This window comes from Aristolochia californica, unplaced genomic scaffold (genome assembly GCF_029961685.1).
Source record: "Aristolochia californica isolate CCGP_79_NKW_82.1479 unplaced genomic scaffold, dmAriCali1.0.hap1 SCAF_12, whole genome shotgun sequence".
Classification (NCBI taxonomy): Eukaryota; Viridiplantae; Streptophyta; class Magnoliopsida; order Piperales; family Aristolochiaceae; genus Aristolochia; species Aristolochia californica.
The window spans coordinates 26,847,411-26,866,173 of record NW_027181793.1 but is presented as its reverse complement, the minus strand read 5'-3'; the positions used below and the strand labels follow the sequence as shown (position 1 = coordinate 26,866,173).

At 37.9% G+C, this 18,763-nt stretch overlaps 1 protein-coding gene across 3 annotated transcripts; it reads right to left on the bottom strand.

The window, feature by feature from the left end:
• Positions 1-289: 289 nt before the first annotated feature.
• Positions 290-18,338, bottom strand: LOC137945186 (uncharacterized). Of its 3 annotated transcripts, none has more exons than XM_068790958.1 (19): positions 17,872-18,338; positions 15,773-16,316; positions 15,554-15,642; positions 15,291-15,389; positions 13,297-14,074; positions 11,178-12,707; positions 9,736-9,832; positions 7,623-9,241; positions 7,352-7,502; positions 6,637-6,751; positions 6,452-6,535; positions 4,984-5,421; positions 4,745-4,840; positions 3,917-4,087; positions 3,639-3,824; positions 1,844-1,957; positions 1,546-1,728; positions 1,400-1,444; positions 290-1,039 (listed from the first exon to the last, which is right to left on the bottom strand). In XM_068790958.1, exons 1-19 carry the CDS (start codon positions 17,950-17,952, stop codon positions 905-907), a joined length of 6,555 nt encoding a protein of 2,184 aa, XP_068647059.1. In that variant the 5' UTR covers positions 17,953-18,338; the 3' UTR covers positions 290-904. The 3 variants fall into 3 exon arrangements, with proteins under 3 accessions (XP_068647059.1, XP_068647060.1, XP_068647061.1); XM_068790959.1 differs by having other exon boundaries at positions 11,178-12,704; XM_068790960.1 differs by lacking the exons at positions 15,773-16,316; positions 17,872-18,338 and having other exon boundaries at positions 15,291-15,382; positions 15,554-15,603.
• Between the last annotated feature and the right edge of the window lie 425 nt (positions 18,339-18,763).

The following is an 18,763-nucleotide window of genomic DNA, read 5'->3' as shown; positions in this document are numbered from 1 at the left end:
AATTCGGCTCGGGTAACTAAACAACCACAAGCCAGAACTCGAATTCCGTTCAAGTTCGGGATTGGTCAAGCTAAACCGAACCGGGACCAAGCAGAACTCTTAACTGCTCGCAAACCAACTCGCTTCGATGCCGAGTAAGCGAACAATAATCATTTTCGACCTCATTATTTAAGCTTTTTCTTTATTCTTTGGAAGTAGTACACTGAGAAACGAGGGATCCGAGCTTGACAGTGGGAGTTGCAAAAAGGCATTTCTGGGGCTGTAAAGAGTATAGGAGAAACATCCCTGTTAGTCGATATATGCTGTACGAATGGAGTTAATTGAACAATACGTTTACAGTCAAGTGAGCAACACTAGATCATCTGCTTCTTTGGATATATACAAGCCGAAAGTACCAGAAAAATGAGAGAACAGATGAAGCACATTCCAACCAGCCGCTAAATTTGGTCGAGGCCATGGCTCCACCTGAAAGAATCGATCCAGGATTGATTCCAGTTGCCTCATAAACATTTCTCAGATATGATGCGGAACTAGAGACTACTCCGTCTCTCTTGTTTTTTTTCTGAAACTGCACGGTAGTAAATAATAGAGATGTTCCCTCCGGATGCCGCAACCCGCAAATGTTTCTCTCATAGGAGAACTTCCGTTTTCCACCACAATTTTCAATGCAAGTAAACAGCCAAAACCGTTCCGCCGTACTGACCCCTCGCAAAATATGTTCACCCTTTATGCCCAAAAACAATGTCAGAAAGGCACAGGCTTTCAAACCCATTAGAATTGAGCGAAAAAATGGCAACCTATGGGGGGGATTGCGTGAATCCAAAACAGAATTGGAACAAAAAATATATTAGCAGACAAAGAGCAGGAAGAAAAGAAGGTGTCAGTACAGACAAGAAATTCTCAGTTAATTCAGGTAACGCCTGCAGTTCTTTGATTTGCATAGGCATGGGATTTTCTTCCCTTCATCCTCATGATTAAAATGATAGTCATAGGTTATTTCCTCTCCTGGGTTTATATCCCTTTCCGCAAAGAAAACAACCTGCAAGATCACCAAGTTGATCAATACCCTTCTGACAACTTATTAAGGAAAATAAAATTTAGTTACAATATTCGGTTCTTGGTTTTGAACAATACCATCTTGTATGTTGTTTGATTAGAATTATTAGGACGAGAGAGCAGTTCTGCAATTTCTTAATTTTATTCTAGAAGTCTTACAAAAAAATCCTCCAAGAAAATAAGTTCACAAGTAAATCTATCTCTTTTTTTGGTCAAGTTGATGGAAATAGCAGTATGCCATGGACAGATACGCACCATGCATACAGATGGAGATTCTCTATGAAGAAAAAACCAAGCATGAGCTAATAACATCTTAAAATTTTAATGTAGTACTTCATTTTACCTTCTTTTCATTCCTCACAGAAATAATTTTGGCAACACAATTAGGCTGACCACAAGAACCCACATACAAAAAGGGGCAGACTGTCAGAATATGTACAAAGAATGAAAATCAAAGAGAGAAACGAACTATTTTTAAAGAGCAAGTACCAGGCACGAATGGTTGACAAACCGAGCAATCCCACCTCTGCGAGTGGCATCAATTATATGTTCCTTATCGATCCTGAAGAAGTAACAAGCACTCTTGTATTGCAGTTTTTTACCAGACTGATATTCTAATTCTCTTTTATCTGCAACACGTGGCCCCACAATCTCACCTACATACTCAACAACCTACAAAATAAACGCCCCAATAAACAACCAGTTACAAGGCTCCATCTAAACATTGGAGAAAGAAATAATATGGCAAGGAAGTTCTTAAAATTCAGTTTTGCACAAGCACAATTACCATGGCTCCACGAGCAATAAACTTGGATGTATAAAGACCAAGTGCATGTATACCAGACTTGTAGACAACCAAATGTTTCCACCCCTTCGTTTGTTTGTAACGGCTATATTCTTTCTGCATCAAGCCAAACACTTACTATCATGACAAAAAACACATTTGACATCCTCATAGGGAAAGATATTTAGACAATGCCTTGAATTTTCACAGATTCTCGAAAAACACAGCAGCTAATAATGACACAATAAAGTCTGATAAATGTACACAATGATCTATGGTATTGAAACAATTGGCATGCTTTTGCTTCACTGGATGAAGAAAGAACACACTGGCAACATAACCAAAGAGCTCAAGAGTGGAGTTAAAATACCAGGCTCATGTCAATTCAGATTACAAGACAAAGAAAAATCTTCATGGGAGCATTTTTGGTGTATAAAAATATTACCTCTTCATTGAAGAAGTGTCTGGCAAAATGCGGCTGAAGTACATGTGTCACGCAAAACTCTTTGTAGACCTCTCATAAAGTGAACAGCTATCTAAGTTACTATATTTTTAGTAATAGTAGGCTACTATCTGTTTGGTCATTCTACCAGACTGATGCAATGGAGGGTTCGACTTCACTTGGACAAGTTTTGAAGAGGCCTTTCTCAACCAGTTTGAAGCATATTTTACCAACAACATACAGTCACCACAAAAACAACTGTACAACGAATGCCATTTCAAGTACAATACAATGTGGCCAGTATTTTAAGTTCTCTATAAGTAGGAGCAACAAAGCAAACAAGAGACTTCTTAAGAATGAGATGATGGGGTAAAATAAAAGCTTTTGCAGTATGCAATCTTTGATTTAATGCAGAAGAGATAAATACTAAATACACATCTGTAACAAACATACTCTCTTAAAGTATATTATAAAGGCCTGTTCCATCCAAAATGACTTGCTACTTAAAAGGCTTAATACTCAACCTTATAACCTATTAACTTTTTTTCTTATTTCTCAATGTATCTACAACACAAACAACCTAGCTCCACCTCATGGAACCCACACAAAAAAAATAACCTGGGGAACATGCACTGGGCCCCGGCCCAAGCCCTGTTCTGATACCATGTTAGGTTGAATTCAATTCCATCCCAAAATAACTAGACACTTAGGAGGTCTATTGTTCAACCTTATAACCCATTAAATTTTTTTCTCATTTCCCTATGTGAGACTTTTACCCACACATTGTATCAACCCATTTCCATTCAATTCATGTGTATCAACACTAATGAAGCTAACAATGGCTGGTTTGGGGATCATAAGCACAGCCAAAGTACATAAATAACATTGCAGAAAAATTCAGGTTCTCCCAACTATGCTAACTAAAAGTCCCATACAGATGACAAACAAACAGATAAAAAAATTTTGAGTGAAATTTGGCTATGCAAAATCACTTGAAAGTACACATTCATTAACCATCTAGTTGACTGAAAGTTAAAAACTAACATAGACAACAAAGATTAACAAAGAATTATGCCTGAAACTCAAGAGCAAAAGTAAAGGGGTAAGCAAATCTTGCCCACATCTGTAGAAGTACACAACATCTGTCATAAATAAGCTAACATAAATTTGATGGGCAGAAATCACACGTAACAGATGATAGAACAGTAAGAGCAAATCATATGAGCCAAAATAACCTCATATTGCCACACTCAAAGATTTACTCACAGCACAGCCAAATAAATTACTTCTTTTAAACAAAAAAGCACATAGAAAATTTAAAGCCAAGGAAAGCATAATGGCTGATTTGAAATATACCCGACAATCGTACTCGGTATCTGATGCTATTGGTTTTAAAAGAACTACTTTACTGGATAATTTCTGCCCATTTATGTGAAGCCACGCATTGATCTGCTCTTGGGTAACAAGACATCCACTTTGGTCATTAGACTCTGAGTCAAGGTTATGCCTTAAAGCTTCTCCTGTTTTGCGACCTTTGTAACCCTGTTGTTAAAGAAGCATCCAAATTAACAAATCTTGCACTTAATTCAGCTGAAAATTTACAACAGGAGAGATTATTTTAAACAGAATTATACCTCAGTGCGTGCACAAGTTGACTCCGTTTCTGCTGGATCCTCCATTTCAGCATTAATATGTAAAGTCTGATTGCCAGTATGTAAACTGTTGTTTGTTGCATGAAGCAAGCATCTTCCATAAAAACCAACCTTCTCATTATCAACACCTTCAACTTCACTTTGCAATAAACCCTAAGGAATATATACAGCTGAATTAGTACAAGAATAAATATGATGTTAGAAGATGTATTTTCTAATTACTTAGGTTTCTTAGAAAGTATTTTCTTAAAGAATCTTATTTCCAAGGGTGTAAGGGTAGCAAGATATTAGTGTCTTTTATCATTATTTTAATTATAAATAGGAGAGAAGATGTAACCCTAATTCAACTCTCTTACAAAATTCAATGTGCGTTTTTTCTCCAGTGTTCTCTCTCCTACCATGTTTCCTCTCTTTTTCTTGTAAGATCATGAAATTGCAAATGGTATCAAAACCTAGTTGCATGCATGAGCGGGAGGCCTAGTGTGCACTCCCCAGGTTATAGGTGTTGTGTGAGCTCCATGAGGTGAGACCTAAGTTTTATATGTATTGTGGACACATCACGGGCCAACATGGTCACATTGCAAGCCAACTTGGCTCTCAACTCATTGAACTTAGACAGGACAAATAACCTGGGGACCAAACACTATGGCTCGTCCCACGCACACAACCTGGCTCTGATATCATTGTTGGGTTTAATCTGGTTCCAACCCAAAATGATTATAACTTATTCACTTCACTTAAGATTTTTCAACGTGGGACCTTTTCACACTTTGCATATGAAAAATGGAACAAACAATAAATCGACGGTACCTTTTGGTGAGCACACCAAGGATGAAAATGGATAGAACAATTTACAATTCGGCACTCGATACATGAGCCCCCTGGACGATGGCACATTGAGCACACCTGAAAGCACTAGAACTAGTCAGAATAAGGTTCACATGTTATAAGCTAAAATAGTTGTTAGCAGGCCTTCAAGAAGAAGATGAAGCCAAAAACAAAGACATGATTTGACATAAATAAAAGTGCTGAGGAACTAGAGTATTTACCACATTTTTCCCCACACGCAATGCACCAGAAACATCGAAAGCGCTCATGGTGTCTACATTTGGACACCGTGTTCCTGGGGTCCAAAGCCCACAAACCATATGCACCCACTGAGTAATAGTGGGATCAAGTATTCCTGAAGTAATGGTATTGTGGACTTGAAAATTACAACTAACAATGCTTGAATTGATAGAGCAACCATGCAATTTTCTTTCCATGGGAATCACTGAGCTGTCTTCAACAGTTATAAGTCTTATAGTAGATCTCACATCAGAACTTCCAAGTTGAGAGGTGCCACCACTTAAATTGACACAAGATTCAAGCGATCCAATTTCAGGCAAGAGATCCATTTTCCATGCCTTCAATAGGCTCTTCACAATGCTCCAACTTCGCAGGGCTCGTGTCATTGCTCCGCCTTCATAACCACATAAAACACAAGCCTAGATAAAAACTCAAAGATTTAGTAAACTGAAATAAACGGACAAGTGCAAAGGACAAGCATTACATCAGATAATCAATGTTTTTTGCTATGGGAACATAAAGACGACCAGATAAACACTGCCAGTTCTTCTTAATATTGATTGCATATACCCCAGTATGAGAAGCCATCATTGAGTCTTGAGCTGATGATTTCGCATTAAGATGACCGAATATGGCCATTGAGCCAAAGGCTTAATCCACATCAACATGCCACTTCATTTTAGATGTGAATTCTGCAAAATCTCATGTTCATTTGGTGGCTATTATCTATCTTATTAGATTTCACTAAATAAAGGATTTCTAGACTTATGAATGATCATCATCATAGCAATTTTTAGAATGTTTGAGAGTTAAAAATTAGAAATTCCTCATAATATGTCCCAACCACGTTATTGGCAATTGTGAATTTAACTATTTCTATATGCAAAGTATCCATCCCAAAAGATCATCTCTGTCTAGCCTGGGAGTTATATGCCATTAAGAAGGGCATACATACTCTCCGAGAACTGGTCACATCCAATTAATCCTCACTTTTTTTTATGCAAGCCATAAGAGATATCAACATAGAGTCCAATTAATCCTTGCTATTTTATATGCAAGCCATAAGAGAGTTCGTTTCTAATTTCTAACATTTTCCTTGTGACAATGCACTTCCTTCTCCAAATTATCATTTTCACCATGCTCACCACCAACATAACAGAACACTCAGAAACATATGAACAAGAAAAGAATCAAAATTCGAGTATCTCTATTTGTGTTGACAGATTAATAACTCGTAGTATCCTGAAGACGTGACATTTATTTACAAAACTTAAAGGTTAAAAAAAATCAAGAGAAACAAAACAAGAAGGTTTAATGAAAGTAACAAACTTAAGCCAATCACTATTTCAAAACAAAAGTAACAAGTTAACGAAAGTCAAGGGAAATAGATTTTAAGCCCAACAAGCAAGTCCTAATACACTAGTACAAGATTAAAATTCAAGTGCTCACAATATTTTTAGAATTTGTCCTGCATGGTCTGCAACACCAACAACCTTTGGGTACTTTGGAAACACCATAACAAGCTTGATGCACCTACTCAGAATAATGAAGTCAATTAACCACCTCAAACATTGAAGTAAAGACCGAGACAGAAAGACAGTGAAAGCAACAAACTACAGAGGTAGATGAAGTACTCTGATCAAGCATCTACTACATTCCAATAAGCGATTATCCTCATCTTTGTTTGCACTTCCACACACACAGCAGAAGACATCCAGTTCTGATTTGTAAGGCCCAGATTTGGTCCTCCTGATAGAAATTTGCAACCAAATCCCATAGTGAGAAAGCCACATTGAGAGGAAGACTGAATTTTGTTCTTATCAGATTAATATCAGATAAGGCGGTCCATTCAAAGAAGCATGAATAAATTTACTCTAGAGCCCAACCGATGTTGCAGAAAATCACCCAAAAAACTGTGGATCTGCCTGCTCATATTTAGATATACAAATTCTAACAAACTATTATACATTGGCAAGGCTTGGTGAAGTGTTAAGTAGACTTGACAAGGCTCAATTGATGGAAGTTTTGAATCACATGTCCAACACGGCTATCTAGAAGCATTTATGTGTGGGTTATACAGATCAGATCAGTTCAATTAATGCAGTCTACCAGTCAAACAGGTCCAGTTGGCAGGTGCAAAAAATATGCTAACAAATCCTATTTTAAGGCTACAAGAAATGGAAATGCTTCAGGTTGCAGATCGACTAGATTGAACCAGCTGCTCCAACCCAGTTCTTACAATATCAGTCCAAGATTTTCACAAAAAAAAAATGCTCAATGCAAAGTATTAGATATATTAATCCTATGAAACAGATTCAAATTCAAAGGAAATGTTAACGAATGACTAACTTCTTGGAATTTGGTAGACAAGGTTTAGCTTTCTCATTTTCAACTTGCTGTGGTTTCTTCAAAATAGCCATTTCACAGAATAAGGAATCGGGTTGTGATGCGAGATCAGAACCTTCCAAATGGAAGTACTTTGCAGCTTTCGAATTCTTTCCTGCAGCATGTTAGTTAAACATTAAGTTGTTCAAACAAAACTAAAATAAGTATAATAGAAAAATAGGGCCTACTTCAACAATAGTCCATCCTCTACCACTAATCCCCTCTTTAAGTCTACCTGTCAGTTCATTAAGGCTGCGCTTTCGAGCTTCCTTTACTCTAGGATTCATCTGAACAGTAGACTCCCCAGAAATTCTGACATGATTTAAACATTGGTGAACCCCTTCACTTATATCTTTCTTTGACCGCAAAGGTTCAACAAAACATCCTTTAGTTTCACAGCCATATGTCTTCTTAACACTCGCATTGGACAGCTTCCTGGGCTCTCCCATGACAGCTTCATGAACCCCATTAACTACTTTCTGTGAAAGGGAAAGTTTATTGTATGAATCTTCTATTCTCTCTAAGCTTAGCATTCCAGACTTTTTTGTGGGACCGAAATTAGGGTCTAAATGATGTTCAACAAGAGTACATCTTTTAGCAACTTTAAGAATTGATTTGAGGGAAACAATCTTTGCAGGTTTTACGTAACCATCAGATGATTTCCCATTGGAAATAATACCCAAATTCCCATGAACTACTAGCCTTTGCTTCTTCCCACAAATTTTGAGTGTACTTTGATAATCTTCAAGTTTTGCTTTCACATCTGAAGTTTGCCCATGCCTTATCCTTCTCTCAGATAATATACGAGGAGTTGTTAGAAGACGCGAATCACACCTTAATTCACTATTACAATCATTTTCCTGATACCTACAGCCATAATCTTCAGATTCATGCAGGCTCTTTTTCTGAAAGACCTTTTGGGGTAATAAAGCAGACCTTTTTCTTTTAACATTTGAAGGCCCAGAAGAATGCAAAACACAATTCTTCGATCCATCATCAGCTTTTAATGAATATTCAGAATAATGGCTGCCACCAATTTGTGGACCATTGTTAACTGAAGGTGTCGATGCATCTAATTTCTTCCATTTTGTCTTTCTCTTTCTATTTCCTGCTTTTTCTTCCTGCTCAAAATGCTCTACACGGTCCTTCTTTGCTTTGATGGATGAGTTTCTCAGTTTAAGTTCTTCAATAAGATCGAGTGGAAATTGATTTGATAAAGCAGAAGAAGATGCAGCTTTTAAGGTTTCAATCCTCTTTCCACTCCGATCAGAGTAGCATTTTTCAGTTCCTGACCCTTCATCAACTAAAAGATTCTGCACAGACCCATGATCACCAGCATCAACAGTACAAGATATTCCATTAACTTCCACTGACACCTCAGTGAGAACAGGAGCAGAACTTCCAGAACAAGCATTAGACATCTGCTGCTCTTTTAGAAACTCAGCTTCTGAAGTAATTGCATCATACCCTTTTCTTGTGATTTCAGATATTTGACCTCCATCAGCATGATTTTGGTCAATAAAGCCTGCTTGTCTCTCCATGGATCCAGTGGCTTTCGCAGGAACATCTTTCCACTGAGAAGTACTAGAGTCTTTTTTTGTGATAATACTTTTCTTCAGTAAGCTTTCACCATGACCTAGGGCAATCTCTCTATCAGTTATTCCACGGTTCAAATTCTTACCTTCATGTTCCTTTGAGGCATCAATATGCATTCTAGGAAGGATACAGTTTCTTGTTAAATACTTTGAATGAACAACACAGTTGCAATTGCCAGCAGATAAATTTGATTGAGTCTGATTACAATGGTCAAACACTATAGAACCAGCCATATTGTTGTTTTCTGCTCTCCCAAGTCTGCAAGAGGAGAAAAGAAAAAATCATTTATTTAGCTTCATGTGAAAATTAGAAACCGTATATATTCCAGATAGAATTTTCAAGTTCGATTCAGAATAGAGTTTTTCTTCAAAAATGTCAGAAAGATGATTTCCACGGTGATGCACATCATACTGATAAATATCATGATTACAATGTCAGGCTCATATTTTAACACAAAATGATGAAGCTGCCCTTGTGCAGCTGCCAAAACAAGGTTACAGAGCAGGCTGCATTGAGCTAATAATGCTGAAAATATTTGCAAAAAAATGTGTGACTAAACCCTACAGAGTTGCCACGTTATTTTATCAGGGGCCCTGCTCTGTATCTTCTCGCCTGCTCTACTAATTTATCTCATCTTCCCTTAAAAAACCTTTACAATGTCAAATTCTAATGAAATTAGACTTGGATGAAGTCCCTCCCAACAGTAGTTGCAAATAAAACTATTTTGACCAGAAAAGGGGCAATTAAATCACCTTAACATTGGTAGCTGCCCATCTGCTACATGATTGATTCCATTGGGGCATAACGAAACCCCTTGTGTTGAAATTGAGAAGCTACAACAGCCAAGGCCTGCAGATGTACCAAACAGCAGAATAATCATGCCTACCCACAGGGTATTCTTTATAAGTGCATCTATAGACACATAAATTTAGGGATTGCATTATTTTTAGGTTAATCACACCAGCATGTCTACCAGAACCTGGAAGGCGATTCCCTGGTATCAACCAACCAATTTGTCCTGTACATACTGACACAATTGAGCAAAGAGCAATTCTTGTGAGATGCAGATGAGGTGCTTAATGGGCCCTTTTCTCAGATCACAAAGAACTTTAGCATGTTACCATGATAAAATCATGTCTAGGTAGGCTGAGACAAAATCTTTTGTAGGCATCTTATAAGCAGAAAGTATATTTCATAAATATCTTTAAAAATATAAGAAGTACACAGTAAAACATTTTGTTATTTTGAATAATAACTATATTAACATATGAGAAACAGGAAAAAAAAACACTAGCCTAACCGGTACCACATGATTCATAACTCAAGAATCATGATGATGAGTTGACATTAATTTTTCAAGTTAGTATTATGGCAAGTATGTCTTTTAATCTTTTCAAAAAAATAACAATTAATGTTATTTCACTGAATAATACAGAAGTAATACCTTAATCGATTGTGACCACTAATTCACTTTTAGCTTTAGTTTTTCATCCCGAGGGTTTTTCTTGAGACGATAAGAAGCTTGCCCTGGGTTCGGATTCACAGACTGATTCAATCTAAGGGATTAAATGCTTTGTCAGCTATTATGTTAGCTCTCTAAGGATGTCACTTTCCTTCCAATTTATCCTAATTCTAAAATTTAAAATATGTCCCCACACAGCATCCTTTAAAAAAAAAAAAAATGTCCCCACATCATATGGTTAAGCTTGCCTTTTTTAAAAAGCAAAAAAATTAATGCTACTTCTTCAAAAACTTTCTAATCTTTTTGTGGGCCAAGTATTGGCAGGATACTCATTCTTGTTCTAATAAGGAATTGACTGAAATGATACATCCCATACGATTTGTATTGGATTGCCTAATATAGAGTTCCAGGAACCTTGATCAAACAACACTAGACTCCAAGCTCATGTTGGTTTTACATCATTCCAAATCCTGAACAACTAGTCCAGCTGTTGATGAATGAATTCCTACAAACTAAACGTGAGCCAATTTCACCCCAGTTGAAATTATGCAGAGAGTCAAACTAATTGTGTGAGAAACATTATCAGATTGTGCATCCCTAACAGGGCCACGCATGTGGTGACCTAGGTAGCAACTAATATATACCACATGCACAGATCTAAGTCACAGAAAGAAAAGGAAAAACAGAAAGAAGAGAAATCCCTAGGTAGAATTGGGATAGGTTCATGTTTACCTCCCAGACCAATTAGCTTCTCAACACTGCCAGTAAAGCGACAATTACAGCAAGACTGAAACTGTCTACTAGCACCTTCAGGTGGAGCTGTTATGGTAGTCTGCAAAGTTCCCTGTTGAGGTTTCCAGGATGACTCCGGATGTTCCCTAGAGACTTTCTTCTGCAACTCCATCTCACTACTGCAAAAAAGGTTTCCTTGCACTGGATTAATTTGAAAGGTAACTGGGTTTTCCTGTTTAGACAACTCTGCCATATTCCTGAAAGTGAGCAACTTCATATTCTCATCCAGTGAATCCTTACATGCATCAATTATATTTTTATCCAGAAAGGCAGAAGGAGGCAGTGTCGGTAAATAGCCAGAATTAGCTGTTGAAGCCAAACCAGATCCAACCATCACAGGAGCACAATTTGTGGATCTGGAAAAGCCACAATCAAGATGATCACCAGAACTCTGGAAATAACATGGCTGCTTTTCGTGTCCATCAATAGAACCAGCTAGTTGGCTGGACTCCCCAACTTGCTTATTTTGGAAAAATTGACCTGCCTGTGCTGAGATATAGGACAAGTCATCAGCAAGCAATCTTAAACCTTGACTTTTCTCCAGGTGATTAGAAAGACAGGAACCACTTGTGCTCAATTTGCCTTCCAATTCATCAACTCTTCGTGTTCTCCAGTTATCACCTTGGTCGCATTTACTAATATGAGGATCAACATCTTGCACTGCCCTCAGCAGAACTTGCTGATATTTGCTGCCCTCTGCAAGACTGATCTGGCTTTGTGTGGGTCGGCGCCCCTCCAAAGTAGGGAAATGTGAGAGAAATGCAGAGACTTGTGGATTCTTAGTTGGACCAACACCCTTGAGCTGTTCAGTCTTAATTTGATCAATAGCAGCAATTTTCTCAAGGGAGTGGTGAATGTGATCACCTTGATCACATTTACTAATATGAGGATCAACATCTTGCACTGTCCTTACCAGAACTTGCTGATATTTGCTGCCCTCTGCAAGAGTAATCTGGCTTTGTGTGGATCGCAGTCCCTCCAAAGTAGGAAAATGTGAGAGAAATGCAGAGGCTTGCGGATTCTTAGTCGGACCAACACCCTTGAGCAATTCAGTCTTAGTTTGATCGAAAGCAGCAATTTTCCCAAGGGAGTGATGAATGTGATTGAGCTTGATTTCCTTCTCTTTATCACCTTGGTCACATGTACTAATATGAGGATCAACATCTTGCACTGCCCTTACCAGAACTTGTTGATATTTGCTGCCCTCTGCAAGACTGATCTGGCTATGTGTGGATCGCAGCCCCTCCAAAGTAGGGAAATGTGAGAGGAACGCAGAGACTTGTGGATTCTTGGTCGGTACAACACCCTTGAGCTGTTCAGTCTTACTTTCATCAATAGCAGCAATTTTCCCAAGGGAGTGATGAATGTGATTGAGCTGGATTTCCTTCTCTTTCTGACTGGAAGTTGATGAGTCAGAAGGAACAGAATGGAAATTTTGCTGGGACTGCTGTGTTATCCGAGGATGGACTGCTTCATAAAATAAGGACTCCATATAAAATGACGGGGCAAACCATATAAAAGTACCAAGCAAAGGAAATAACACAAGCCACATGATCTAGATGAACGATTATCTACAAAAGTCTAGTGCTTGCAGAAATTGTATTTTTGCAAGGAAATCTGTTCCCCCTGGGGCTTGAGGCTCGCTCTCCTCTTCATTTTTTATTCAAAGTTTTGCCATTTTCAAACAAAAGAAACTTCAAAAGCTTCTGATTAGACCTCTTATGGAAAACAACACAGAAAATAGCCAAAAAAATTGAAAATATGAGAATGACCTAAACAAATTGGCAAAAAAGGTTCAACAAATACGAAGTTATATGTACTCAGTCACAAAAACTATATTTTAACAAAACTGGAGAAAATTGTTACGTGAAACATCATTGGATATTTCCAATCATTCTAAAGAGAAAACATAACTAGCACTTACCAAATTCTATGGAAATATACAAAACCCAAAACTATGAGAACCGGGCAATATCTCCAATTGATAAGCTAAAATCAAAGAAAAGCAGTATTATTAGGCATTGATGCAGCGTCAAATGCTATACAAATCAATATTTACCTGTTTGAATGCATGATTCATAAAATTGTGTTTTTAGTGGATCACATGTCGCATTATATGGCTCAGACCTAATGGGAACTGAACCCACAAGCCCAACGGTCTGTTGAGAAGGCTGTCCAAGCCTCAACTCAATGTTTGATGGAGCAACATTTGAGTCCATAATAAGTCCTTCCCTTGACAAGTCAACATGTCTGCCATCAATAGAATCCATTCCAAAAGGCTTCAAGTTTCTCAAGTTTTGATTCAAATTGAAAGATCTGCTGCCTTTACTGATAAAATTGATGTAATCAGTAACGTTTTGATGATATGCACCAGTTTGCTGGTCACCATCTGAAGCATGTTTGGAAATTTCCCAGGCCCCAGGAATAATGTCTTCTGAAGGAGCCACCAAACTTTTCTGACCACTGGATCCAACAAGAGAGTTTTTCTGTCCACGACTATCAACAACTGTGTGCACTAAAGCCCGCCCTGTATTAACAGTGTTTGAGCAGTCGACAAAGCTTCTGGAAACATTAGGTCCAATGAGATGATTCTTCTGTTCTGCAGAATGGATTATGTTCTTATTCGAAAATTCCCCTGAATAGAAATCTTTATAAGATAGGGAATCACTCAAAGGCTGTCTAGAACTCAATACTCCTCCAAATGAATTCAAGGGCTGAAATGTGTTGGAGTTTTTAAAGGAAATGGGCAAGGCTGTGAAGTTGGAATTTCCCAGACCACCACAAGCTGACATTCCATTAGGCCAATCCCACCCACTACTGTCATCAGGAACTCTTATCTAAGACATGAATAGTGGTCAGTAAGAAATGAGTATAGCTTGCTTCAGTCAGACATGCTACAGTACAATATTCATGAACAAAATTTCAGGCCAAATTCACTACTAACAAGCAATAAAAAGACCACATTTGTATAATTTTTGTGCGACTCAGACAATCATTTCAGAGCACTTATGGATGCGAATTTTTATAATATTTCCAACAATAACTGTTTTTAGAAAAATTTCCAACAAAAACATAGCTAGCGTAGTTAAAAATTTTAATAAAAAACTGCCACTATGGAGTCAAAAAGTGAGACAGTTCAAAAATCAGGTAAAGCGAGTATTAGCATATACAATTCAGTGAACCACCTGACATTAGGGTCTTGTAAAAACAATCATACCACATGACAGGGTTGCCAAAATAATTTCAAAATCACTGAGATTGATAGCTCCAACATTTAAACATAATCTTTCACCAGATCAAAATTTGCACCAGCTCATGTGCTTCCATGGTTTTAGAGTTAGTGACTCAAGGAAGCTGAAAGAATGCAGCTCCTTGTAATGCTGGCAGTAGAAAATAATAGCATAACATGTGAGTGGGAATAATCGCACACAAGTTAAGTCAGAAAAATTCTGTGGTTGTTAGTTGGGAAAATGCCTCCTGATATAGGCTAGGTATATTAGATGGTCAAATCCCATCACAAGTTAAAAGTCATGAAAAATCCTTGATTTTTTATTGGGAAAATGTCTCCTGATATTGGCTAGTTATTTAGGGATGGACCTGGACCCGATATTAAACTGTAAAGAAAATGTATTCTTTTCAGCCCCAATGTCTTTTTTCATTCCTCGGCAGTTTTTGCGTTTTACTTTATGTCATTAAGAAAGTAAAATACAAGATATAAAAACATCCTAAACACGCCCAGCATTTATACAGTTAAATAAACGCCTCAGACAGCAATTGGTTTTCAGTCCTGAGCAGAAATAAATGGATATATCTAACCTCTCTCAGAAATATATTGCAATCAGTTCTTTTTTCTGACTCTAACATGACAACTATGTTGTAAGTAATTTTCCTGAAGATGGCAAGAATTATATTAATGGGAAAAGAAATTACAGGGAATGCCCCCAAGAGAAATATGAAATGTTTTTCTTTTTTTTAATAGCAGAAATACAAAGACTTCTACAAAGTAAAATTAAATCCACATTTTAAAAGAGAATATTGCACATAATGTCTTACCCCAAACTTCAGAAAATACATTCTACGCCACTGACCAATAGTCTCTCCACTCTCCAGTTGCACAGCTTCTCCAGGATTAACACTAAATGATCCTGAGTGCTGCACAAAAGCTTCAGTAAGGACTTCCTTTAATGAAGCTCGAATGATGTTAATAAACAATCAAATTTTTGTTAATAATAATTAACAATCATTCAAAAAAAAGACATGTACATAAACGTTTAGCAAGCTGCCAGGTTAAATTCCTGAGTTCACTAGATGGCTACCTCACAAAACTTAGCAACAGACATCTGGAAACCATGGCATAAACAACGAACTCCAAGAAATCCCAAGTTGCTGAGAAGCAGATCCCCACCTGCAATTCATCTTATCTTTTAAAATTGATACAGAACTTATCTCAGTACACCTAATTGAAGAGAAAATATGTATCTCAATCTCAACATCAGGACAGAACAGCAAATGTCTAATCTAGATTAATCACATACTTGTATTTCGGCAACAGACACGTGAAGTCCCCATTAAAGCTGACTTAGCTTCAGATGTAGTTTTGTTTAGAATCTGTATGTGTGGTATAGTTGAGGAAGCCACATCAGAGTTCCCCTGCCTCGGAGGAAAGTCTTGTGCATGATTAAAAACTGCTTTAGTATAACCTACGCCATCACATGAACTTGTTTTGCAATTGTTGTGCACAACTGTGACTCGGTGAGGATCCATTCGCAAGGAATGCTCATCTCCACTTCCAATGCCCTCAGTCTTATGACGATGAAAAGATAGCCGTACACCAGGAACTCCAGATCCAGATGATGAAGGAACAAAGGAACTTACATTTTGTACAAGCTCATGAGGTAGGGATTGCTTGGATCCAGATAAAAGAGATAAAAACGAACTTCCAAGGTCAGGCCTGCTTAATCCACTAGAGCCAAGGTTCAATGTGCTATAGACCAATGGCTCTTGACTGACCGCATGTTCCATAAGAGAAGCTTCTTGTGCAACATAGGGATGAAAGTAATTAGCTCTACTCGGATCGGCCTACAAACCAAAGAATCCAGATTATACTAGAGTGTCATGAAAGCCCACAGAAGCAAGATAACTAAATGGGAAACATAAAGATAACCAAAGGATATTAAAGAAAACCACCATTTCACCAAAAAAAAAAAATTCTTAAACAAAGAAACAAAAGGAATCAAATGAAGAGGATATTTATATAAAATATCTGACAAAGCTATTAAGAGTACAACTCTAACACTCCACGGGTTTGCCAGCAACAATGATTTGATACCCAATTTTTTGCTCGATTCACCAAAGCCTTGTCCCAAACGAATTTCTCTTTCTACCTCAAAGGAATGCTTCAGCTAACAATCTACCTGATTATCTCTCCTACCACTTTATCTCCCTGATTATAATATGGCAACAAATAAAAGCTTTTGGTCAGATTATTTATTAATGAATCGGATGAGGGTAATGTTACTCCATACCGAAGACTCATTTACAATGAGCATATAGTGGTTGTGGTTTCATTTTATTTTATTTTTTAAAGTGGAACCTCATACACTAGTGAGTCTTGAAACCAAGACTTCACATTGTTAAAACCTCTATGGGAGCATCAAGCCCAAAGGCCCAATCCACTTATAAATTATAGATTTGTTTAATTTATAACATTCTTATAGGTTTATACATTTTCAATGTATTATTTATGATTATTTACAAGATTTTTAAGTAATTTTTATAACTCAAAAAAAAAAAAAAAATAGAACACAGAAGCCAAGTCTCCACTATCTATTAAGTCCCTCATGAGTTAACATTTGTTTTCTGTCATAAAATGTGCTGTAAGGTCCTCCATGACTGAGAGAACAAATGAAGGATCACAAAGCAAGAGTTTGGATATATTTCAAAAACGAGAAAAAAAAAGGTTGGAACTTGGAAAGTTCAGATAAAAACTGAAGCTAGAAAAATGGCATTGCCACAATCCATCACATTGATGAGCAGATGAAGATCCTTTAGAAAACACAAGGCAAGAGTCATTATGGGATCCACTATATGATGATTTTATTGCCACAAGCAAAGTCAACTAGCATACATTTAATCCCAACTCCGAACAGTGTTCAAGCAAGACACTATATGAAGCCGGCTCAAACAGTCGACAGGTTAAATAACATGAACAAAAAACAGGTGGTCGGGCAAAAAGAAAGGTGGAAAATTGTTAAATGAAACGATCAACGGAAAACAAAAATGACCCAGAAACAAACCATTCTGATGACAGTAAAGCTGAATAACAGACACCCATAGCACCCATAGAGCTATCAGCATTGCCGTATCTAACACATTACCAAGTATGACAATCCATAAGTATTCATTTAAACAGGCATCCAATAACCAAATGCCCTTTTATTACTCTTTCCCCCGATCATTCCAACCTCACTAAAAAAAAAAAAACGGAATCATAGGGAGACAAGAAACAAGTCCATTGCTTCCTAATACACATCATATATCCCTCGTTCTTAGAACGATTTTCATCCCTCCAACTGATAAGTTAGTAACAGAAGAAATATAACCTATCAAATATGAAATGATCATCGACAAGAACCTGGTTTCGAGAAGGCGGCGGAAGAGGCGAAGACGCCGTCGGCCACGAGGAAGTACATTTCATCTGCCACGTGTTATCCATTGTAAAACCTCTCACCGCCCTCTTCCCATTTCACACAACCGGAGAAGGGCTCTCCAGAGAAAGAGGCGCAGAAGGAGAGAGAGACCGGTGGCCGGAGAGTGGACAAGGCTCAATGCAGAAAAAGGGGTAACCTTCACTGTAGTGGTTCGAGGCGGTCTGAACTCTGAAACCACTGTGTCTGCTGATCGGACGCGTGTACCTGATTTGGACACTCCAAGCCGTTGGATCACCCGTTTGGAATGAAAAAACTGAACAAAAGTCTAATTGAGGAGAGAGAAGCAGAATCTGAAGCGTCAGTCAGCCTGCATTTTCTCAGCGATTTTTAGGTGCAGTCAGAGAGAAAAAGTACTAATTAATAAATGAGTGTACACCTGGACTCCAGTGTCGAGGCAGACGGAGGGAAAACAAAAGCAAAGCGCGAGAGATAGCTTGACACATCGACAGCATTTTGCTGCCTCATTGACCTTTCGGAGGAGATGAAAGGTGGGACCCGTCACACAGCTGGGGTCCCACCGAAAATATATAATATCTAACTCCAGCAGCGGTTTGTCACGTGTCTGGGTACAGCTGACTGGGTGGTCGGAAAGGGATGTCCGAAGTCATGGTTAGCTTTTTTTTGCTTTTTCTGTCTCAAGCTAGGCCTCGAATTCACGCGCGCGACTCTCTCCCGCCTCATTCTTATAGCGTTGATGCCGTTGATGCCGAATCTTTTATTTGGCAGATTTCATAATGTTCGTGAATATTCCGTACTAAAACCGGATCGAACCAGTCAATTAAACCAGGTTTAATCGGATATGGTTGTGGGTCAATT